This window comes from Marmota flaviventris, chromosome 1, assembly GCF_047511675.1.
Source record: "Marmota flaviventris isolate mMarFla1 chromosome 1, mMarFla1.hap1, whole genome shotgun sequence".
Taxonomy (NCBI): Eukaryota; Metazoa; Chordata; class Mammalia; order Rodentia; family Sciuridae; genus Marmota; species Marmota flaviventris.
In genome coordinates this window covers 89,057,700-89,082,210 of record NC_092498.1, presented here as the reverse complement: position 1 = coordinate 89,082,210, position 24,511 = coordinate 89,057,700, and the positions used below count along the sequence as shown (strand labels likewise).

Here is a 24,511-nt window from a genome sequence, read left to right as displayed (position 1 = left end):
TACTGCCTTGGTCAGATCCTTTATGGAACGAGGACAGTGAAGCAGTGGTGGGGCTGGGAACCAGCTGCAAAGCCTAAAACATTTGCTCACTGGCCCTTTATAGAGGTTTGCTGACCCCAGCCTCTTCCCTCTGATTTAGAAACTGCCCAAATTTGTCATTGTCTTTGCTGTTGTGTTTCAGACTCAGTGTCAACCAGATCACGGATAGTGGTGTGAAGGTGCTGTGTGAAGAGCTGACCAAGTACAAAATTCTGGAGTATTTGGGGTATGTCTTTCTCAGGAACACTGGGCCAACTACTTAGTAATGATACTAAGCAGCCGAAGTTGCCATCCATATGGGTCCCCAGCAGGTTGGCCAGGATCAGGGCGGTGGGTGGCAAGTGCCTGGGATCTGTTTCTGTCTCAGACTGAATTCTTGCTGAGCCTCAGATTCCTCACTTATAAATGGGGATCCTAATCCATGCAGGTCATCTAATACCTGGTTATTGAAAGATGCTAAGAGGAAATACATGGGGGTAAGTTTTGTAAACATTAAAATACTGTTTGTGACCAGACACAGCGGCGCATGACTATAATCCCAGTGGCTCTGGAGGCTGAGGTAGAAGGATTGCAAATTCAAAGCCAGCCTCAGCAATAGCAAAGCACTAAGCAACTCAGTGAGACCCTATCTCTAAATAAAATACAAAATAGGGCTGGGGATGTGGCTCAGTAGTCGAGTGCCCCTGAGTTCAATCCCCAGTATTCCCCCGCCAAAAAAAAAATACTGTTTATGTATTAGATTTTCATACTGTGAGTCCATAATCCCTCCTCCAGAACCCTTGGGTCAAGCCAAGGATCAGGGTTCGGTGTATTTGCTTTGTAGTAGTGACGTGGCCAGAGGGGTCCAGGGCAGCACCCCATTATCCTTTACCTTGATATTTCTGCAGAGAAATGTGTGAATGTTCAGACCAAGTAGGGTAAATAGAGATCATAAATAGGTTCACATTGGTTGCCAAAACAACTATGAGACACTTTAGGTTTTCAGAGCCTTTGGGATTGTGGAGTTTGAGATAAGGGATCTTGCCCACCCCACCCCACCCCATCCCACCCAGGTTACCACTGTCTCCATGAGCGCAAGTGGTTGCTCAGCTGTGTTGGGCCTCAGTCAGCTCCTTCATGGAACGAGGACAGTGAAGCAGATGATCCCGGGGCCACCTCTCTCTCCACTCAGGAATGCTGTGTGACAATGGGGTCCTCAATGCCTCAGCTTTATTGCTGAATTGGAATTGAGTGGTAAAATGACTAAGAGGTAAACATAGAGAAGGTTCTGTGTGCCTGCCTCTTAGTCATTCAGAAAGAATGTCTTCAGAGAGAAACTTCTCCTCAAGAGACTGACTGTGTGCTGATGGACATATCATCATTTGCATGAATGGCTTGGTGAACCAGGCACTTCCCTGCCAGGGCTTTGCACCATGTCGCATGCTCCTCATGACAACCAACCCCATGAGGAGCTATGATTGTCACCCCCACTATAGACAGAGAGACTGAGGCAGAGGCGGCCAGTGGCGGAGCTGGTCTTGAAGCCAGGCTGAGACCACACAGTCCTGTGTGTCCTTTCAACACACTTTGAAACTCAGTAAGCAGCACACATGAAAGGGTGTTCATATGACCTTGGGAGTCATGAAGTGACCTGACTGTGCTTTCTCTTCAAGTTTATACAACAACCAGATCACAGATGTGGGAGCCAGGTACGTCGCCCAAATCTTGGATGAATGCAAGGCCCTCACCCACCTGAAGTAAGTAAGTGGGGTCTGGTGTGAAGTTCCTTAGTAGCTTCTTTTCTTCTTCGATTCTTTGGGTAACCCTTCCGTTATTAGAAGAATAAATGTCACTGTAAACAGCCATTATCCTCAAGTCTTCTGCCTGCCCCAGGACCATACTGGTCAAATGCAGGAGACCTGTTGTGTGGAAAGTGAGCTTGTTCTGCAGAGAAAGCATGACCAGGCGAGAGGCTCAGATTTTGGAAGGGACAGCCAGCTGAGGGAAGGGGGCAGGAGGCAGGGAAAGCTTGGCACTTCAATTTCATTAAAGACTGACCAAGCAGAAAGACCTATCGCCCTTTCTCGAATACCAGAGAAAAAGATCTGTCTCCACCCTCAGGGAACTTACCATGTGATGGCAAGCCAGAGCTTGATCCTTGGCCCTGTCATAGAAATGCCCTGCCAAAGGTGACAGAGTGCCTTGTTCCACCTGGCGATGGAAGCACCCCTTGAGCATGAGCAATTGAAGTGGGCACTTCCAGGCCTCCTGGTGGAATGGATGGTCCTGAGGTCATGTAAAGAAGCCCAGGAGGGGGCTGGGGATGTGGCTCAAGCTGTAGCGCGCTAGCCTGGCATGCGTGCGGCCCGGGTTTGATCCTCAGCACCACATACAAACAAAGATGTTGTGTCCGCCAAGAACTAAAAAATAAATATTAAAAAAAAAAAAGAAAGAAGCCCAGGAGGGCTCAGGTCACTAACTTTCTGCAGAGATTGTGGGCCATCCCCTGCAGAGGAGCCCTGACTGGCTATCCCCAAGGCTTCAGGTGATTTCCTAAGAGGAGGCCCAGGGCTTGGCTGCTGTACATCCCAGGAGCAGGAACAGACTGGCAAGAGGGGCTGGGAGGGGCTCCATGCCGGGGAGGAGGGAGGCCCGTATTGGAGTCCCTACCACACAGCTGGAGGCTGACTGTGCGGGGATTTTCTGCAGACTGGGGAAAAACAAGATATCTAGCGAAGGAGCGAAGTGGCTGGCCCTGGCTGTGAAGAACAGTACATCCATCTCTGAGATTGGGTGAGTAGAAAGGGACGCACACAAGGGGTGTGTGACCTGCTGGGTGTATGTGGGTGCCCAATGGTCTTTTGTACATCAATGTAGCAGGACTGCTGGGTCTGGCTGTGAGGAGGCAGAAACAGAGATGTACCAGCAGCTTCTTCATGGAAATGGTGTGGGAAGACCCAGGGTTGATTATAAATCTGACTGCACAGACTTTTCTAATTAACTCATGCAAACTCAGCATTATTGCCACCAGCAAATGGAGGGAGTTATTCTAGCTCTATGTGATGGTTAACACAGGCAGATGCTCTTACTTTAAGGAAATCTATCCTCTGAAGGTTTTTTTTCTTTCAATTTTTTAAATCGTGGTAAAATATATATAAAATTGACCATCTTCACCATTGCTAATTGTACAGTTCAGTGGGATTAAGTACTTTCATATCATTACGCAACCATCACCACCATCCATCTCCAAAATTCTTTTTATCTTGCAAAACTGAAACTCTTCATCCATTAAGCAGTAACTCTCCTTTCCTCCCTCCCCTTGCTTTTTGTCTCTTTGAATTTGACTACTCTGGGCACCTCCTGTAAATGGAATCACATAGTGCTTGTCTTTTGGTGATGGCTTATTTCAGCTTACATGATATTCTCAAGGTTGGTCATGTGACATGCCAGCTTCCTTCCTTCCTTTTTTTTTTTTTTTGATGTGTGTGGGGGCATACCAGGGATTGAATTTAGGGGCACTTAGCCACTGAGCCACATCCCCTGCCCTATTTTGTATTTTATTTAGAGACAGGGTCTCCCTGAGCTGTTTAGTGCCTCACCATCGCTGAGGTCCTCCTGCCTCAGCCTCCTGAGCCTCTAGGATTACAGGCGTGGATCACTTTGCCCTGCGCTTCCTTCCTTTTTAAGACTGAATAATGCTCCATTGTATGTATGTTTGTACCCTGAAGGTGACACACGGGTAGTTCCTTTCTGAGACAGTCAGGAGCTGAGGCTTTTGACGGGATAGCTCATCCACCCATCCAGCAGCAAGCATTTGGTTGCTTCCATATTTAACTGTCACAAATTATTGTGTATAAGGCTCCTATGAACAAAGGCATACAAAGACATAATCTTTGAGATCCTGCTTTTAATTCTTTTGGAAATGCTGAATTATGTGATGATTCTATTGTTAATTTCTCAAGGAGCCCTTGTGCTGTTCTCCAGGTGCCTGTTCCGTCTTACATTCCCATCCTGCTCCCCGGCATCCTCACCAACACTTGTTTTAATAGTAACTGCCATCCTAGTGGATGACAGGTGGCATCTCATTGAGGTTAAGAAGCTTCTGAACTGTATCATTATAATTCTATGGGATTATAAAAATAATGGTAATTTTATTTTAAAACTGTGGAAAATATAAAAAGTAATTTTATTTTCAGAAATAATTACTGGTAGCATTTGAGACTATTGAAGCACTCCCACTTTCTCTTTCCCCCACTATTATTTTTTTTAACAGGGTAGAGGTCAGACTACATGTACAGAATTTTATCCTTCATTTTTCACTTACTCTCAGGTCATGAGTAGTTTGCCACCTTATTAAACATTTGATACCATTCAGTTGTATAGTTTTGCATTTTTTAAGCAAAAACTTAAAACTCTTGTTCAGGGGCAGCAGCAGGCCTTGCCTGGAAGGACGCAGGCAGGCAGCTGCTGGACCTGTTGTTGAGGCAGCCATGGTTGTGTTGTGAGTGGGCCGGGCAGACTGCTTTCTGTAAATGGAGGCCCCTTGTCCTATTAGGAATAGCTGACGTTTTTTACAGGCTGGATGGTGTTCTAAATGCTTTGCGTCTGTTAACTTACACATCCTCACACACAACCACTCTATGAGGGAATGCTCTTATCATACCCATTTTACAGATGAGGAGACTGAGGCCCACCGTGTTATGTCATTTTTCCAGGGATCCACAGGTAGTAGGTGGCAGAGCCAGGATGGGAGACTGGCACCTTACCATGCAGACCATGTTAGCCAGATCTCAGATCACCCATTCTGGGGACAAAAGTCAGCTTCATTGTTGCAGCTGCCCACCACCTTGGTGCCTGACTTCCTGACATTCCTCTCTACATACAAAGAGTGCTGCTGGTGCAGTTGGTGCCCAGGGGTCCTGACCCTTTCATCCTGAGGACACTTTGCAGGTGCTGCTTGCACCACTCAGTGTTGCACATGGCTGTCCTTTCAGGCCAGCATGGACTTTTGTACTCTGAAGGTGACATGCAGGAGCTGAGACTCTCAACTGGCAGCTCTCCAAAACTTTGCAGTGAGACCTGGTCTCTAATTGTGCAACTTCCTGATTGACAACATCTGTTCACAAGGTCTCCACTGCTGTTTATTCTCTCTTTTTTTTTTGGTGCCAGGTGTTGAAATCAGAGGTACTTAGCCACTGAGCCACATCTCCAACCCTTTTAAATATTTAGAGACAGGGTCTCACTGAATTTCTTAGCACCTCACCATTGCTGAGGCTGGCTTTGAACTTCCAATCCTCTTGCTTCAGCCTCCTGAGCGGCTGGGATTACAGGGTGCACCACTGTGCCCGGGGCTCTTTATTCTCTATGCTTCTCCCTTGCATTGGAAATCCAGAGCAGTCCATTAGGGGCCAACATGAGAAATAGGTGTCCAGGCCACAGCTCCAGGGACTGAGTGAAACAGCTGCCTGTACTGACAGAAAAGAAGGGGGAGTCTGGCCGAGTGGGAGGAGCTAACTTGAGCTATCTATCTCTTCCTTAGGATGTGGGGCAATCAAATAGGGGATGAAGGAGCCAAAGCTTTCGCAGAGGCTCTGAAGAACCACCCCAGCCTGAGCAATCTAAGGTAAGAGCTGTGCCTGGGGCTCCAAGGCCCACAGGGATCCTGGCCATTCTGAGCTCTCCAGGGGAGGAGCTGGCGGGGAGAGGGCTGGTGGATTTCCAAATTTGGCAGGGATTTGCTGGTGTGATTTTTTCTTTCTCTAATTTTTTTTCTTGATGTGCAAGAGGGAAACAATAAAGTACATTATTTTTAAGTGTTCAGCTCAAGGATTTTAGCAGACTCACACCAATGTAGCCACCAACTAGATCAAGATGTGACATTTTGCAGCCATTCAAGTGCCGTTGGAGGTCAGGGAGGAATTCCTAAGTCTAGATAAAACTGAAAGGAATGCTAGTTGATAGATTCCTGCCCCTTTTCCCTCATGATGGTGCTGGGACAGAGGGGACCCCTCCCCTCTGGAATTGGAGTTCCCCTTTCCCATCCCTCCTTCAGGCCTGTGGCCTAATCCTGGAGCCTTGGTGTCTCCCAAGCTCTACCTCTGTCCCAACTGCCATTGAAGGGAGTCCAAGACGGTGGGAGTAATAGCAGGAGAAACTTCTTAGGTTCTCATTGATGGGGCCCGCAAATGTGGCAGAGTGCCCTGGCCTCCTTAGCCTCTAGTCTGCGTGTAAAAACCTGAGTTCTATGTCCTTTACCTGTCTGGACACTGCTGGAGCAGTTGGTCTTCAGTCTTGTGCTTGTCCTCAGATCCTGAGCGTGGCTCTTTAGCAGCAAGGCCTGGGCGGCCGCTGACATGACTGAGCTCTTCCACGTGCTGCCCCAGGTTGGCCTGGAAGGTGCCACATCCAGACGAGGCTTCCCCACTGTTTCGGTATTGATGCCAAGGCCAAATGTGAACCTGTCTCTAATGAGTTGTTTTCCTTCCTAGTCTTGCAGCCAACTGTATCTCCACGGAAGGAGGAAAGAGCCTTGCCAGGGCCCTGCAGCAGAATACGACACTGAAGATATTCTGGTAATGGCCAGTCATTTTGAAGGGTTGGGCCGTGGTAATTGTTCCAGGGACTGCTTACACACAGCCTGGAATCTTTACTAAAAAGGTGCCTCTCAATTGCAATGGCTCATTTAATTTCCTCCCAGAGAAGAAAAACAGCTGTTTTCAGAAACAGCTGGGGAAATGGGCCTGCAACTTATGGGTTTACGGTCTTATCCTTTTTGCCATCCTTGGCCTCAGGAGAACCAGAAGGCTGGCCACTGGAACTGCCAGGAATCCCCCCAGAACATCCTCCATACGCCTAGCAGGGTCCAGTTCCTGCCTTCCCAGGTCTCTGCATCAGCATTTGGCCTTCAGTGCCCCTGTTCATCTGTCACCCATCACCTGTCACTGGAAGCCCCAGTCCTGGCTTCTTCCTCCCTGCACTCCAGGGCACTTACTAAGTGGATGGTGCCACCTGAGAGTGCTTTTTGTTGTTCCTTTATTTACTTTCCTGTATCATAAATTCCTTATGGGTGAGCAGGTTGCATTACACCCTCTATTTCATCCACCCAGGGCCCAGTATTAGATTCTGCTCAGATGTTTACCGAAAATAATGCCAGTGTTGTCTTTATGAGTGTTCTGATGCTAGATCTACTGGACAGTAAATGCATTTTTTAATTCTTTTCCCTCAAAAAAATCTTTGAACATTTTGAAAAGTAACATATGCTTTTTTTTTGAAGAAAAAACAAGTATGACTGAAAATATTGGATGAAAGTTTGAAAGTAGGAACTGAAACTACCTCTCTCATGTTTTCTAAATATGACTTTTTTCTTTCTAACCATTTTTCTGTATATATTCAAATACATACAAAGTAGAAGAGCATTTAGCAAATGGATTTAAAAATATCTTAGCTGTCTGTTGTACATATTTGACATGTCCCTTTATGACATTAGGTTTCGCTCCTGATCTCAAATAATACTACAGAGCTTTGGTAACAAAAACAACATAGTATTGGCATCAAAACAGACAGGAAGGGCTGGGGTTGTGGCTCAGTGGTAGAGCACTTGCCTAGCATGTGAGAAGCACTGGGTTCGATCCTCAGCACCACATAGAAAAATAAATAAAATAAAGTTATTATGTTCAACTACAACTAAAAACAAATGAACAGACATGAAGACCAGTGAAATAGAATAGAAGATAAAGAGACAAACCCACATTATACAATAATTTCATTTGGGCACAGTGAAAGTGCCAAAAACATATGTTGGAGAAAAGATGGCCTCTTTAACAAATGGTACTGGATAAACTGGATGTAGAAGAATGGACCTAGATCCCGATCTTTCGCCCTGCCCAAAAGTTTAATTAAAATGGGTCAAAGACCTAGAAATTAGATGATAAACTTTGCAACTGCTAAAAGAAAACATAGTCATCCCAACACATTTTTGCAGTCTCTAACTCCCTTAACAAGATACCTAAAATTCAAAAAAATAAAACCAAGAATCAATAAGTGAGATGGAATCAAATTTAAGAGCTTCTGTACAGTAAAGGAAACAGGAGTGTGAAGAGGGAATCTGCAGAATGGGAGAAAATCTTTGCCAGCTACTCCCTTGACAGGGGATGAATATCCAGAATATATAAAGAACTCAAAAAACTTAATATAAAATCCAAATAAACCAATCAATAAATAGCCAAAAGAACAGACATTTCTCAAAATAGAAATACAAATAGTCAATGGTTGTATGAAAAAATGTTCAACATCCCTAGCAATCAGGGAAATGTAAGATAAAACAGATTTTTGTCTCAATAAATAAATAAATAGGTAAACAAACAAACAAACAAATAAATGAAAATTTTAAGACAGAGACTCATTAAGTTGTGAGACTGGCCTCAAACTTGCCATCCTCCTGCCTTGCCTCCTGAGACCCTGGAATTACATTGTGTGCCACCATGCCTGGTAAGAGCATTCAAATACTGTGCCCTCTGCCATCTTCTTTGTTCAATCTATCTCACTCTCTCTAAGGCTACACAATGTTCCATAGATGTTCATTATTTTACCAGTTCTTTAAATTATTCCAGTTTTGCATTTTGACAGCTAATATCACAGTGTACACTGCAAGGTAGAAAGCTCTGCTGTACATATCTTTGCACCTGACTTTTGTCTTAAGGGAAATACATTTAAGATTTGGATAGTGCTGGATGCGGTGTCACATGCCTGTAATCCCAGCAGCCCGGGAGGCTGAGATAGGAGGATAGAGAATTCAAAGCCGGCCTAACAATTCAGTGAGACTGTGTCTCTAAATAAATGAGTTCCCATAAGGCTAGAGATGTGACTCAGTGGTCAAGTGCCCAGGTTCAATCCCCAGTACTCCCCCCAACCAAAAAAAAAAAAAAACAAAAAAGATTTGGATAGTGATCACATGGCCCTTCAGGGGAAGACTTTTTAAAACAGTATACTATTCCATTATCCTCATTATTCCTTCATCCACTGAAAAAGAGGGTCCGACCCTAGTTACATCGTGAACTCCTTTGCTTGTCCAGACCACTGCTGGTTTTAAGAGCAATTGAGAGGCTTCCTGAACTTTCAGTCACTGAACCTGGGTCCTTTGCCACTGGCCTCAGAGCACAGCACTGAGCACACTTTACCATGCAGTTGGTGGGTTTCCCCAGGTTTTCATCTTGACTTGGACAAGCACCTGTCAGTGATGTTCCTGGGTCTTGGAGCTGGAGGAGACCCAAGTCCAGGCCCTGGCCCTGGTTCTCTGTGGCTTTCTCTTCTGTGAAATTGGAGGCTCAGTGAGGGTGAGGAGTGCAGGCTCCTGGGCAGGCAGGGGGCTACGAAGTGGGAACTCAGAGCAGGACCTGCACTAGAAATGAGTTTCCATATATGTGTGGGGTGGAGGGCTGCTAGGAGCCTGCACTCTGCTGCCTTCTCAGCAAGCAACTAGCTGCAGAGCTGGAGAGACCCAGGCCTGGTTCTGGCTTCTGTGAACTCACTAACAATGTCTTCCAATTCAACCCTCCTGAGTAATCACTTCCTCTCTTTTCTAGGCTGACCCAAAATGAACTCAATGATGAAGTGGCCGAGAGCTTTGCAGAAATGCTGAAAGTCAACCAGACATTGAAGCATTTATGGTAACTCAGCCCCAAAATTTCCAGACTGTGATTTTCATATTTTTAAAGATAAAATTGACATATACAAAATTCACTCTTTTGAGGTATATAGTTTAGAGGATTTTTTAGTATATTCTCAAGGTTACACAACCATAATGATCTATTCTAGAACATTTTCACTGCCCTGTACTCCCCAATGAAAAACCCTTTTATGCCTTAGGCAGCTATGCCCAGCCTTCCCCTCCCTCGACCCCTGACAAACACTAATTTGTCTCTGAATTTGCTTATTCTTGGCAATTCAGATAAATGTGAGCTTTTGTCTCTGTTCCACTAGCGTAAGTTTCCAAGGTTAATCTTTGTTGTAGCATGTATCAGTACTTAATTACTTTCTTATAGCAAATGATACTCCATAGTATGGATATATGTCATTTGATGGTGGTTGGGTGGTTCCTACTTTTTGACTGTGTGAATAATGCCACTGTGAGTATTTTTGCAAATGTATTTTCATTTCACTTGAGTATATACTTAAAAATAGAATTGCTGGGTCATATGGCACTTCTATGTTTAACTTTTTGAGGAACCACCAAGTGCTTTGCAAAATGACTGTTTTATGTTCTCACCAGCAACATAGGAGGATTCCAACTTCTCCATATCTTCCTCAACGCTTGTTGTGGTCCCTCTTTTTGAGTCTAGCCATGCCAGTGGGTGTGAAGTAACACCATATTGTGGTTTTGACATGCATTTCCTGCTGACAGTGTCGAGCATCTCTTTTTGCCCCTGTTGGCCACCTGTATGTCTTCACTGAAAAAATGTCTCCACATCCTTGGCCTATTTTTAAACTGGTTTGTTTTTAATGCTGAGTTGTAGTGTTGGAGTTCTTTATGCTGGTTGCTAGACTTTTATTATTTTTTTTATTTTTTTGTAATGGGGATTAAACCCTGGGGTACTTAACCACTGTGCCACATCCTAAACCCCCACCTTTTTTTTTTTGCATTTTATTTAGAGACAGAGTCTCCCTGAGTTTTAAGGCCTTGCTAAATTGCTAAGGCTGGCTTTGAACTCATGATCCTCCTGTATCAGCCTCTTGAGCTGCTGGTATTACAGGCATGTATCACTGCGCCCATCTAAACTTTTATTGGACAAATGATTTGCAAGTATTTTCTCTGTGTGTTTGAGGTTTTCCTCTTCCTTGATAGCAACCATTGAAGCATAGAAGTTTTTGATTTTGATGAAGTTGAAATTTTTTATTTCCTCTTTCGTTGTTTGTGCCTTGAGAGTGTTATTTAATAAATAAGAACCTAGCCAGGTGCAATAGTGCATGTCTGTAATCCCAGTGGCTCATGAGGCTGAGGCAGAAGGATTGCAAGTTCAAAGCTAGTCTCACCAACCTAGTGAGGCCCTAAGCAATTTAATGAGACCTTGTCTCAAAACAAAAAGGGAGAGGGACTAAAGATGTGGCTCAGTGGTAGAGCACCCCTGGGTTCAACCCCGGTATCAAAAAAATAAAAAAATATAAAAAGAAACCATTATGTAATCCAAGGTCACAAAAATTTACACCTGTTTTCTGTTAAGTTTTATATTATAGTTTTTCTCTCATTTTAGGTCTATAACCCATTTTGAGATTTATTTATTTATACATACATACTGAGGGTTGCATCCAGAGGTGCTCTACTACTCAGCAACATCCCCAGATATATTTTTTTTCTTTTTTCCATAGCTTTATTGAGGTAAATCCGAAGTACAATAAAATGCACATATTTGAAGTATGCAATTGAAATTTGATGAATTTCAACATGTATGTAATTAATAAAATCAATATAAAAAGCATTTCTTTTTTAAAATTTGAAATCAGGTGGACTGTGTTTTCTGCATGTTTTATTACATTATAAATCAATCACTTTAAGATATATAGAACCCTACATCAACTATTTCAAAATTAAATGGTGCACTTATAAATATCTCTGAGGTCAAGGAAAAAAGCACAAGAAAAGTAAATAAAAAGTGCTTTGAACTCAGTGATAATAAAAGCTTAAAATATCAGGATCTCTGGGATGAAACAGTATTCAGATGAATATTTATAACAGAGAGAAGCTAGAATAACAAATCATTTTCAAATTAAGTAGTAGGAAGGTAAAAATAAGAGTAGGAGAAGAAATATATGAATTAGAGAAGAAATAATACAGCTAAACATTGATAAAAATCAAATAAGTCTAATCAAGAAAAAAACCAAGAATATAGAAATTAATATCAATGAAAGGGACCTATCAAAATAACCCTACAGATGCTAAAAGTATATTAAGGTAATATTACAATTGTATGCCAACATGGTCTATATTAGAGAAGGATCCGTGTGCTTCTGAGAAGAAGGTATATTCAGTCATTGATGAATGAAATATTCTACATATGTCTGTTAAGTCTAAATTATTATATTATTTAGTTCTATAGTTTGTTTAGTTTTTGTTTGGAGGATCTACCCAGTAGTGAGAGAGGTAAGTTAAGTCACCCAGAATTATTATGTTGTAATCTATTTTATTCTTGAAATTGAGAAGTGTTTGTTTGATATATGTACATGCTTAATTGTTTGAGGCATAAATATTTATGATATGTTTTGTTGATGTATGATTCCCTTAAGCAGTATGAAATGGCCTTCTTTATCCCTTCTGATTAATACTGGCTTGAAAACCACTTTATCTAATATGAAGATAGAAATCCCCCTGTTGGTTTACAAGATCCATGTGAAGATATGTTTTTTCCTATCCTTTCACCTTCAGTCTGGGAATGTCTTGGAGACAGCATATTGTTGGGCCTTGTTTTTTAATCCAATCTGCCAGTCTGTGTCTTTTGATTGATGAGTTTAGGCCATGGATGTTCAAGGTTATTACTGAGATATGATTTGTGTTCCCAGTCATTTTGGTTTATTTCTAGTTTTTAATTTGAATTAGTTTCTCCTTTGATTGACTGTTCCTTTAGTGTAGTTCTTCCCTTCTCTGGGTTTTCTTTTTTCATTTTGTCTTCATGGAGTATTTTGTTGAGAATATTCTGAAGTGCAAGCTTTCTGGTTGTGAAGTTCTTAAATTTTTGGTTATCATGAAAGGTTTTTATTTCATCTTTAAATCTGAAGCTTAATTTTGCTGGATATAGGATTCTTGGTTGGCATCCATTTTCTTTCAGAGCTTAATATATGTTATTCCAGGACCTCCTAGATTTGAGGGTCTGGGTTGACAAATCAGCTGATATCCATATTGGTTTGTCCCTATATATAATCTAATATTTTTCTCTTACAGCCCTTAAAAATTCTATCCTTATTCTGTCTGCTAGGTATTTTCATTATGATGTGCCTTGATATGGATCTGTTGTAATTTTACACATTGGGGTCCTATAAGCCTCTTGTATTTGATTTCCCATTTCATTCTTTACATTTGGGAAATTTTCTGACATTATTACATTGTGAAGATTGTGCATTCCTTTGGTTTATATCTCTGCACCTTCATCTATCCCAATAAATCTTAAATTTGGTCTTTTCATGTTATCCCATATTTCCTGGAAGTTCTGTTCATGGTTTCTTAACATCTTCTCTCTCTGGTCGAGTTTATTTTTAAGGTTATATATTTCGTCTTCATTGCCTGAGGTTCTATATTCCAAGTGGCCTAGTCTTTTGGTGATGCTTTTTATTGATTTTTTAATTTGGTTTGTTTCCTTCATTTCAAGGATTTCTGTTTGATTTTTCTTCAGAATCTCTCTTTATTGAAGTGATTATTTGCTGCCTGTATTTGTTCTCTTACAGCATCCTTTACTTTGCAGATCAATTTAATTATGTACATGCTAAACTCCTTTCCTGACATTTCTTCCACTGTGGGATTGATAGATTCTATTAGTGGAGTATCTTGGTTTGTTTGGGGCAATTGTTCCCTTGGTTTTTCATGTTGTTTGTGTACTACCCATCTAACAGTATGGATCTGAGGCAGTAGAGTTTCTACCCTGGGTATTTATAGTGTCCCTGAAGGTTTCTAGTACCTCACTGTTTGGGGGAAGAAAATAATAACAACAACCATGCAAACAATTTACAGCATTAAACCAATAGCTCCTACTATTTGGTTTAATGCTGTAAATTATCACAATAAACAAATGATAGGATCAGTTATTGCCTACAATAAAAACAGCAAGTTTGCAAAAGGGTTTACATTTACAAATGGTGGACAGGGAGAGAACAGAAGTGATATAGGATGTGATGGTTATGTGGGAGGAGAGAAAACAGAAGAAAAGGGTTAACGGAAGAGTGAAAGATAAAAACAGTAGAGATTGGCTGTTAGCAGAAGAAAAGTGAGAGTCAAGGGAAACAGAAGAAAAAAAAATATATATATATACAAATAAACCAAAATTTAAAAAAAATTAAAACAAAAATAAAGGAATACAAAACAAAACTAAAATATACTAAATATGCTAGTTCACACAAAAAAATCCATTTAAAATAACTAGCTTCAAAAATTCTAGAGATGAGAAGCAGAAACAAAAAGGTGACTGTATAAATGTCCATGTACCTTGAAGGTCACAATTAAACAGTGAAAAGGAATTTAAAAAAAAAGAGAGAGAGAGAGAAAACAAATCTTGATGAAAAGTTAAAAATTCTTTCCCTTGGAGTTCAAAACATTTTCAGCTTCTCTTCTCAGCAGTTTTAGGTGGATCTTCTGGAGTGTGATGTTCTACCCTCTTGATTGCTAGGATTCCAGGAGGAGTTCCTGGAGGCAAGGTTTAGGCTTCGGCGGGCTCCAGGCTCTTTACTGATTGCTAACTGGTCTGGAGATTTTAAATCAGTGCACCTCCAGCGCCTAGTACTTCTGGTCCATGCTGGAAGACTGTACCCCAAGGATCTCCCCTGGGTTCCATTCCTGTGCTGGAGGATCCAATCCTTAGTCCCCTACATCACCTGCAGACCCCACATTTCCTGGTCTCCAAACAACCCTTCGTGCCCCCACCCTTCTGAGTTTCTGGTCAGATGCATCTCTCTCAGCTGGTCCTGCAAGCAGTCAGATTGTAGGGGGAGGGTAGAGCCAGGTGGGTTTCTTTGACTAGTTGTTCCCTGTGTAAACCTCTTTCCATGTTTGATTTTCTCCTGGTCACTTAAGCACATTCTGTGTGGTGCAGCATGTGTTTAATGGGCCTGTATTTGGGGCCAAACTGGGGTTTGCCAGGAATCAGCCCCCTTGGCTGCTGGGCCCCCACTCAATGGCTGCAAAATGGTTTTTTCGTCTTCCACAAGCACCTAGAGAGATGGCAGCTTCTTTCCCCACACATGGGTACACATGGGTATCATGCAGCAAGTTCTTCAGGTTTGCCAGACAATGTCTTTGATATCTAATTGCTCTGTACCCAGACACACCTTGAGCCTCCCAAACTATGGGTTCCTTTAATGTCCTTATCCCTCTACTGTGCTCATGAAGGGACTGCTCTGGCTGGAGCTTCCAGCCCGGCTGGAGATCCATATGCAACAAAATGAAATTACACCTCTATCTCTCACCATACACAAAACTCAACTCAAAGTAGATCAAGGACCTAGGAATTAAACCAGAGACCCTGTGACTAATAGAAGAAAAAGTAGGCCCTAATCTCCATCATCTCAGATTAGGCCTCTATTTCCTTAATAAAACTCCTATTGAGCAAGAATTAAAGTCAAGACTCAATAAATGGGATGGATTTAAACTAAAAAGCTTCTCAGCAAAAGAAGCAATCAGTGAAATGACTAGCGAGCCTACAGAATGGGAGCAAATTTTTACCACACACATATCAGAGCACTAATCTCTAGAATATATAAAGAACTCAAAAATCTTAACACCAAAAATACCCCAAATAACCCAATCAATAAATGGGCCAAGGAACTGAACAGACACTTCTAAGAAGATGATATGCAATCAATCAACAAATATATGAAAAAATGTTCAACATCTATAGCAATTAGAGAAATACAAATCAAAACCACTCCAGTCAGAATGGCAGCTATTAAGAATAAAAAAGTGTTGGCAAGGCTATGGGGAAAAAAGCACACTCATACATTGTTGGTGGGACTATAAATTGGTGCAGCCAATATGGAAAGCAGTATGGAGATTCCTTGGAAAACTGGGAATGAAACCACCATTTGACCCAGCTATCCTACTCCTTGGTTTATACTCAGAGGACTTAAAAACAGCATACTACAGGGACACAGCCACATCAATGTTTATAGCAGCTCAATTCACAATAGCTAAATTGTGGAATCAACCTAGATACTCTTTCAGTAGACGAATGGATAAAGAAAATATGGTATATATACACAATGGAATATTACTCAGCATTAAAAGAGAATAAAATCATGGCATTTGCATGTAAATGGATGAAGTTGAAGAATATAATGCTAAGTAAAGTAAGCCAATCCCCAAAAAACCAAATGCTGAATATTTTCTCTGATATAAGGATTCTGATTCATAATGGGGTTGGGGGGCAACATGGGAGAAATGGAGGGTCTTTAGATAAGGCAAAGGGGAGGGAGGGGAAGGGAGGGAGGATAGGTGGAAGATGGTGGAATGAGATGGACATTATTACCCTAAGTACATGTATGAAAACATGAATAGTGTGACTCTACTTTGTGTGCAACCAGGGACATGAAAATTTGTGCTCTATTTGTGTAATATGAATGGAATTGCATTCTTCTGTCATATATAACTAATTAGAATAAATTTTTAAAAAAATTAGATTAAAAAAATAAGTTGATCAGAAATGTATGTCTAGACGCTATTCTAATCTGTTGATTAATTAATTAAGTTTTGGTACCAGGATGAACCCAGGGCACTTTACCACTAAGCCACGTATCCAGCCCTTTTTATTTTTTATTTTGAGACATGGTCACATTAAGTTGCTTAGAACCTTGCTAAGTTGGTGAGGCGGGCTTTGAACTTGTGATCCGCTTGCCTCGACCTCCCAAGTCACTAAGATTATAGGCATATATCAGCGTGCATGTATCTGTCATCATGTCAGACCTTACTGTCTTGATTACTATAGCTTCATAAGAACTTGTGAAATCAAGAAGTGCAAACCCTTTAGTTTTGCTCTTTCTCAGGTTATCTTGGCCAGTCTGGTTGCCTTGCGTTTTCGTAAGTTTAGAGCCACATTGTCAATTTCTTCAAAAAGGCCAGACTGTGCTTTTACATCCATTTTCCTTCCTCTGTGTTTATCTGCTGTCTTCTCTTCTGCCCTTTCCTAGGTTGCTGGGCCAGCCCCTTCAGGGAGTGCAGAGCTTGCGCAGGGCTGGGGAGTCTTGGTTGCTGCTTGTGTGCACAGCCAAGCTGGCCCGAGCAAAGGTAGCCCTGGCAGGCCATTGGGCTTGGACTGCAGGCCTGTTAGGGACCGTAGGAGCTTTCCTCTTCCTGGCCTCACACCACTTCTTGGTTGAGGGCAGGCTGCCTTGTCCCTACGGAGACATCAGGGGTGGTAGTGGCAGCCACCATGAAGGTGGCGACAAGAGAACAGTAGTTCAAGTGGATGCAGAACTCAGTGCCCACCTCCAGATTCTGTTTTTGTTCCTTCTGCAAAAATGTCCAAGTTCCACTCTTCTTCCCACTTTACAGAGACAACTAAGGCACCGGTAAGGCTTTATGGTTCTGTAGCTGAAAAGGATTGTCAGGGTCAGAGCTGTAACAGTAGCTCCTGCTTGCCATGTGGTCCTGCCTCCAGGGCAGGCCCCTTCATGCTGAATCTCTGTGACCTCATTGATCATGAGAGCAGAGCCCTCATGCAGAACCCCTTTCTGAGTCAGTGTCCAGGATTTCTAAGGGTCAGGTTTAGTAGTAAGGAGTGAGAAGTGAACCTGGGCTGAAGGGTAGATACATCAGTGCCTCGCTCTGCATTTATTTCCTGGTTGGGTTAGAATCATCACTGCCTAGATCAGCATTTCAGGAAAGTTCAGGCCTTCCCAGCTCTACCAGAAACTTTCATTTGCATCATTGCTACTCAGCAGCGTGGGGACACTTTAAAAGGCCCCATTATCGATGCTTTACAACAGGACCCAGGAGTGGCAGCAACAGAATTGTTTCTGTGTCTTCCCTTATGGATGGTGGGAAGATGTGGTATCATTCTAGAAGACTTTGGATCCCTCAAAGAAGGGATGACCATTCAGTAGCTATTTAACATTTAAAACTGCCCTCAGTTTCCCGAGATACCCAGGAGACCTTGGATGACCTTTTACCCTGGTGATATGTTTCTTGGAATTTCTTGTTCAGATGGGTGATATCCATACTTTTTTGGTTGGGCACTCCTATGATGAAAAAGGTCTCTCTTTCTCAGACACACACATGCACACACAAACGTATGCACTTGCCCCTACTCATGTATTACACACATGTACACACACCCCTCTTCATGTATGACATTGTTTACATCTAAGTCAACAGATGTATTATGGGCACTAAGAAAAAAAATTTTAAAGGCTGTTCATTATTCTCATGTGAGGCTACCTTAGCTTGATGAAGAGTCACAGGATCTGGTCCCCACCTCCAATCCCATCTCTGATCCTGTTGGTCCCTGCAACTCCCTGTGAAGGGGGCAGGTTTCACCCAGCATTCTGTATTGGACACAAGGTGTGCTCTTCTTTCAGGCTCATCCAGAATCAGATCACAGCCACGGGGACCGCCCAGCTGGCAGAGGCCTTACAGAACAACACTGGCATAACGGAGATTTGGTAAGGTTGTCTGCTTGCCATATTGACAGGGACTCTTGACTCAGCACTACTGTCTGTGTGTACAGCACCACATGGGGCAGTTCCACTGACTATCCAATGACCCTCTAGAGTGGTGGTGTTGGCTTCACTATACAGATGTAGAAACTGGGGTCCTGAGCAGCAGAGAACTTGTCCACGATCACAGCAAGAGCAGAAGTAGAATTCTGCCCAGCCTCCTGGCTCTACCACCTGTGCTCTGCTGCCCTGGGCCCCTGTCCTTGACCTTCATGGTGTTGCATGAGAGACTGGCTTGTGAGAGGGAGTCCTGCTGAGGTGGACCTCATGAGCCTTAGGGGTGGCTGTGCTGGTCTGGAGTTTAGAGCTCTCTCCCTCTTCCTTGGCATCCTGGGATTCAGGAGGCACCAGCAGGCTGGATTTGAGCTGATGTATGCTCTTCCTGTATTCTTGGTTCTGCTTTGAGAACATACTTATGCTAATGCAAAAAAGGAAAAAAAAAAAAGACCCTACTTTTTGCTTTATAACATCGAGCCCCATCTAGGTCTTCCTTGTCTCCCACAAGGTCCCCCCACCCCACACTCCATAGCCCCTTGGAAACAACTCTGTGGCTGAGGTAGGCCTGGTAGATACTGGGAGAGTGGCTCATAGAACACACAGGTGTTTCCCAGTAGTCATGAGAGTCGCCAGGCCTGGACCTGCTACATGCCAGGCACCAGAGGTGCAGCAGTTAAATTGATGGCAGGAGCCCTGACTGCTCAAAAGTGCTGGCCTGAGCTGAGAGCTGAGGGCCCCAGTGTGCAGACTCTTCAGTGCTCTGGATATTTGTCCTCATGACTCTGGTGTCTCCAACAGCCCCTGCCAATGTGAAGGTAGAGACCATTGTGGAGAAGCTGGCAGAGGGCAGAGCTGGGTTTCTGTAGAGGACACTGACCATGGGAGTTACGTGTCCACTGTGGCTTCTCTGAGATCCATAGGGCAGCCTCACCATGACCCCAGTCCTTCAGCTCAGGGGGTGCTTGCCTATTAACTACTTCCTCCCTTCAAGACTTTCACAGCCAAGAAAAAAAATCAAAGTACAGTCTTCAGCCTTGGATCCTTGAATAGCGTTTTACTTTGCTTTGGAACTGGTCAGTGGAGCAAAAAAGCAGTCTGGTGATTTGCAGATTGTATTATTATTATTATTATTATTATTATTATTATTATTATTATTTTGGCACTGAGGGATTGAACTCAGGGCACTTGACCACTGAGCCACATCCCCAGTCCTATTTTGTATTTTATTTAGAGACAGGGTCTCACTGAGTTGCTTAGTGCCTCGCTTTTGCTGAGGCTGGCTTTGAACTTGCAATCCTCCTGAGCAGCTGGGATTACAGGTGTGTGCCACTGCACCCAGGGCAGCTTGCATTATTTTCAAATAAAATTGAAAAGGAAAGAATATTGGGCTACGACATGCATAGCAGGGTATTCTAACTTCAGGCATGCATGTGGGTGAATTTAATTTCTATTTGGGGACATGGTCAAAAGCATTTTTAAAAAATGCTGTTGTAGAGAATGGAGCCTAGATCCAATATGACAACGCTGGCATCTATTCCCATGAGGCTCTCACAGCTGGCTCTTCTGCCTGGAAAGTGCTGGAGAGCTCCAGAGCGTCTGGCCTGCAGGCATCTCCAGCTACACTCACACTGTGACCTCTGCCCTGGGATGGCTCTGCTTCCTGTTGATTCTGTGTCTGAGGACCGAATGCAGAGAGGAGCAGTTTGCAGACCACAGTTGGCCCACACTCTTTTTCCAAGCTGGTTGAGACAGTTGTCTGTAGCTGCTTTAATTTTGCCAAGCTTGAACACATGCATTTTGTCCCTCAAGGGCACTGTTCCTACACAAGGAACTATCTGGGTAAGGCCAAGGGTCTTTGGCTTCAAGGCATGCTATCCAGAGAGTAAACACTTGTGTTCAGGTGGAGAGGGTGGACTGGCCATCAATCCAGACATGTGACAGGACAGGTGGCTCAGGTACTGGCCTTGGGGACATCTTCCCTTCAGTTCCTAGCTTGTGCTGGGAGCTACCAAAGGGTATTTCTCTGTGCATGGCTTCTAAGGACTAGGCCTGGTCCAGGAGCTGCCACAGCAGGCCATAGGGCTGTGCTGGACTGGGAGGGGAGCTGTGGCTCCTGGGGCTTAGGGACACTGCACTTGAGGCCACTACTGACAAGAGCATCTTCTTGGACTTTTTTTCTACTGACATTTATTCAGTAGAGTTCTTGTGTTTGAAGACGGAGCTCCCATGAGGCAGTGTCAACCCTGTGAGCTCCTGAAGGGGGAGAGCCTGTGTAGTAGTTACAGCTGGGTCCCCAGGGGCTAGTGATGCATCTTTCATTCATTCCTTGAGGAACACAGTGCTTGAGCGCCAGGCACCGCTAGTGCCGAGCATCTGTGGTAAATTGGATCTTCCCTCTTGGGCTCACTAGCTAGTGAGGGAGAGGCAGATGAGGGGGGAACTCATTAAGGAGTTATGTAACTATCATTGTGAGGGGTGCTCCTAGGGGGAAGGCCAAAAGCAGGTGTCCAGGAAAGGTCTCCTAAGGAAGTGGCATTTAAACGAAGCCACAGGGGCCAGTGTGCAGCTCAGAGGCAGTGCACTTGCCGAGCATGCTCAAGGCCCCGGGTTCTACCTCCAGTATCATGAAACAGGTGAGTAAGTTAGTCAGCTAGGCTGGGAAGGAAGGAGAGTGTTGCAAGGTAGGGAGAACAGCATATGCCCAGGCTCTGGGAAGGAGGGAGTGTGGTGTCCACAGAGAACGGCAAGAAGCTGCCGCATTAGAAGGTTCAGACTGTGTGAGAGGGTAAGGGGAGGCAGAGGAGACAGGCAGAGCCCAGGCCATAAAAGATCTGTGAGTTACATATCATGTATTTTGGTTTTTATCCTAAAAGTAATGGAAGGTTCATTGAAGGGTTTGAAGCAGGAGAAGGATGTGGTCAGATTTCCAAGGCATAGGGACCACTTAGGTCCCTTCTGGGAAACTTGATTTGAGACTAGGGCACTTATGAAGGGCCTGACAGGGGGATACTGCAGTGGTCCAGGTTGAGAGCAGATGGGTGCCCAGCCCAGAGTGTGGAATGGAGGCCACAGAGAGATTCCAGGCAGGGATTCTAGGGATGGCTAGGAGGAGGAGAGTGTCAAGGTGGACCCTGGGTCCTATCTGACACAACTGATGAAGGGAATCCTGGGAAGGTGTTATCACTTTGAGGTGCCTGGAAACTCCAAGTTGAAGACATAAGGTAGGAAACAGGCTCCACTGAACTCTGAATGAGGCTGTGGCAAAGATGAGAAGGCCTGAGGAAAAGGCCTGGCCCCAAGTCTGGAGGAAACTCAGTAGTCAGAGGTCACATGGAGAGTACAGGAAAGGAGGCTGAGGCAGAGTGCTCAGATACAGGAGAAACCCGGAAAACATGACATCAAGCCCAGGCAAGGTAGTGCTTCAAAGATGGAGAGCTGGCTCTGGAGCAGGAGGATCCCAAGTTTGAAGCCAGCCTGAGCAACTTGCTACAACCCTGTCTTAAAATAAAAAAGACTGTGGGGATGTAGCTGAGTGGCAGAGTGCTTGCCTAGCACGCAATGTTCATGGATTCAATCCCTGCTACTGCAAAAAAAAAAAAAGGGGAAACTGTTAGGACAGTCAAATGCTGCCTGTGAAAGCCCAGAAGACAAGACCTGAGAAAAATGTCACTAAGTTCAGGCTTTTGGAGGCTCTAGGTGACCTTAGTGAGATGCCCAGTTATGAAAGCAAAAGTGACTGGAGAGGATTAATGTTAGTATCAAAGCACCACTTGAATAGAGCCTGTTCCTTACCTTGAGGGCTGTGTTATGCTCAAGAGTGAGTTAGGGACACGGAAGGAGCATCCAATAGTCCCCAGTGCTTTCCTGTGTGTAAAATTTGTTTTTCTCAGGATGGGGTTGTGGCTCAGTGGTAGAGCACTTGCCTTGCACGTGTGAAGTACTGGGTTCTATTCTCAGCACCACATAAAAAAATAAACAAAAGTTATTGTGTCCATCTACAACTAAAAAAAATATATATATTTTAATTATTTTTCTCCTTCTACTAGTCTAAATGGGAACTTGATAGAGCCAGAGGAGGCCAAAGTCTTTGAAGATGAGAAGCGGATCATTTGTTTCTGAGAGGACTTTCCTATGCTTGGGTCTTCGCCCTGGAAGGCCCCGTAGCAGCTGCTGCCACCCTGTGCAGTCAGGGCAAGCAGGCTGCAACCCAGGGCATGCGGCCAGGGGCCTGTTGGAGCACACTCCTAATGATGCAGGCCCACCTCCGTGGTGATGTCCACCCTAAGCTGTTAGGGTGTTGCAGAAACAGTGTGCACCCTGTGAGCTGCGGTAGTCACTGCAAAACAGTATCAGGTTTTCTATACTATGAAGACTTCGTTGTGTATCTGTAATTATTTTATCCAAAGCTGGAGGAATAAGACTGAAGAGAAAAGGCCAGCCTCAGCTGGCACAGATGCCTGCCCTAAGAACCAGAGCCAGTGTGTTGACCGCTGCTGTCTTCAGGGGAGAGTGGAGGACCTGGTGCAGAGTCAGTGCCAAGCTTCTCGGAAAGAAGGTTCTCAACGCACAGGAAATATCCACCCTCCTTAGTACTTCCCCACGTACTGATGTCCCCTTCATGGCTGTGGATACTGAAGGGTGTAGGATGTGGGGATGTGGCTCATCCAAGGTCCTGTGGGGAGCTGGTGTCAGGAGCTCATCACAGGCTTCTCAGTCCTGAGTCTGTGTGCTGACAAGATAAGAGGATGCTCTCTAGGCCAGTCTAAGAGGAAGACAGTGACAATGCCTTCATCACATAGAGCTTCGAGTCTGGACTCTACCTGTCCCAACTGCACTCCACAGCTAATGTGCCTGCCCAGGAAGAAGCATGGACTCCTGTTCTCCAGAGGGATAGGCATGACTTGTCTTGGTGGCCCTGGCACTCACACCACACAGAAGCTTTTCTCTACATTGCCCTCTTAGGAAGGGAAGTCTCAGCCAGGCGTGATGGCACACTCCTGTAATACCAGTGTTTGGGGAGGCTGAGGTAGGAGGATTGCAGGTTCAAAGCCAGCCTCAGCAAAAGCGAAGCATTAAGCAACTCAGTGAGACCCTGTCTCTAAAATACAAAATAGGGCTGGGGATGTGGCTCAGTGGTCGAGTGCCTCTGAGTCCAATCCCTGGTACCAAAAAAGGAAATAAAAAAGGGAAGTCTCTTCCTGCCCCCCAACAGCTGGTGGGGGGGTGAATGAAGACTCGAGGAGCCTGCTGAGAACTCAGCCAGCAAAGTGTGCTAGACCCCCCACTGTGGGGGGCACATGGTGGATGCTCTGTGAGGTGGGGTGGGGTTATCACAAGAGAACTTGTTCTTTGGCCACCTCATTTGTTAATAAAATATTTAAAAAGCTCACCATTTTGAAATGTTAGGGCTGGGATTGTTTGGAGGGACTTGGCCTGGTGTGCTGTGAGCCTGACTCAATGCACTGTGGAGAACGTTCTGGATAAAGTGCTCCAGGGGGAGGCCTGAAGAAGGGAGGCCAGAGGCATCCTAAGTGTGGTCTGGCACGGTCCTCTCCACCTACCAAGGGACAAGAAAAGGTGGAGGCACTATCTGAGGCTGCTCCATCTGGCCTCTGAATCCATACGGGGGGGGGGGGCTCTTGTGCTGGCTGGGCTCAGGACACATGGAGTGGCCCAATTTCATGCATTCACCACAGCACACAGTAGGTCCTGCCAGGTCCACTACCTTCCTTGGCTGTTCACTGATGGATGGAGGACAAGGTGGTCCTGAGGCAAGAGGGGACAGCATGGGAAGGGTAAGGGGTCCCTCCTAGAAAGCCACAGTGTTCTAGGTTCAAGCCTGGCTCCATACACAGCCTGCTAGGGAGGGTGCGATTCAGCAGGTTATGGGGGATATCCTGTAGCTCAGACCACCGTACGGTGATGATTCCCTTAAAGGCACTGCTGTGGTGCTTCCTCCAGTGTGTCTCCCACCCCAGACCCAGATATTCACCTGGTCATCTCCCTCTGAGGCAGCAGTCTGGGCAGTAGATCCTCTTGCAAAGGGCAAGGAAATCCTCAAGGTGAGCTGAAGGCCAAGGGCGTGAGGAACACA

At 44.4% G+C, this 24,511-nt stretch overlaps 1 protein-coding gene across 5 annotated transcripts in view; it reads left to right on the top strand.

Annotated features, from left to right (window-relative positions):
* Positions 1–24,511, top strand: part of Nod1 (nucleotide binding oligomerization domain containing 1) — a 64,826-nt gene that overhangs the window by 28,549 nt on the left and 11,766 nt on the right. For 3 of the 5 annotated variants that reach the window (XM_071613978.1, XM_071613976.1, XM_071613972.1), the window contains exons 6-12: positions 182–265; positions 1,692–1,775; positions 2,728–2,811; positions 5,558–5,641; positions 6,507–6,590; positions 9,600–9,683; positions 18,283–18,366. In XM_071613978.1, coding sequence (XP_071470079.1) covers positions 182–265; positions 1,692–1,775; positions 2,728–2,811; positions 5,558–5,641; positions 6,507–6,590; positions 9,600–9,683; positions 18,283–18,366 — 588 coding nt within the window. Of the gene's footprint in view, positions 1–181; positions 266–1,691; positions 1,776–2,727; positions 2,812–5,557; positions 5,642–6,506; positions 6,591–9,599; positions 9,684–18,282; positions 18,367–22,463; positions 23,807–24,511 lie in introns of those variants that run through there. The other 2 variants (XM_027939617.3, XM_071613969.1) reach the window with 1 other exon arrangement.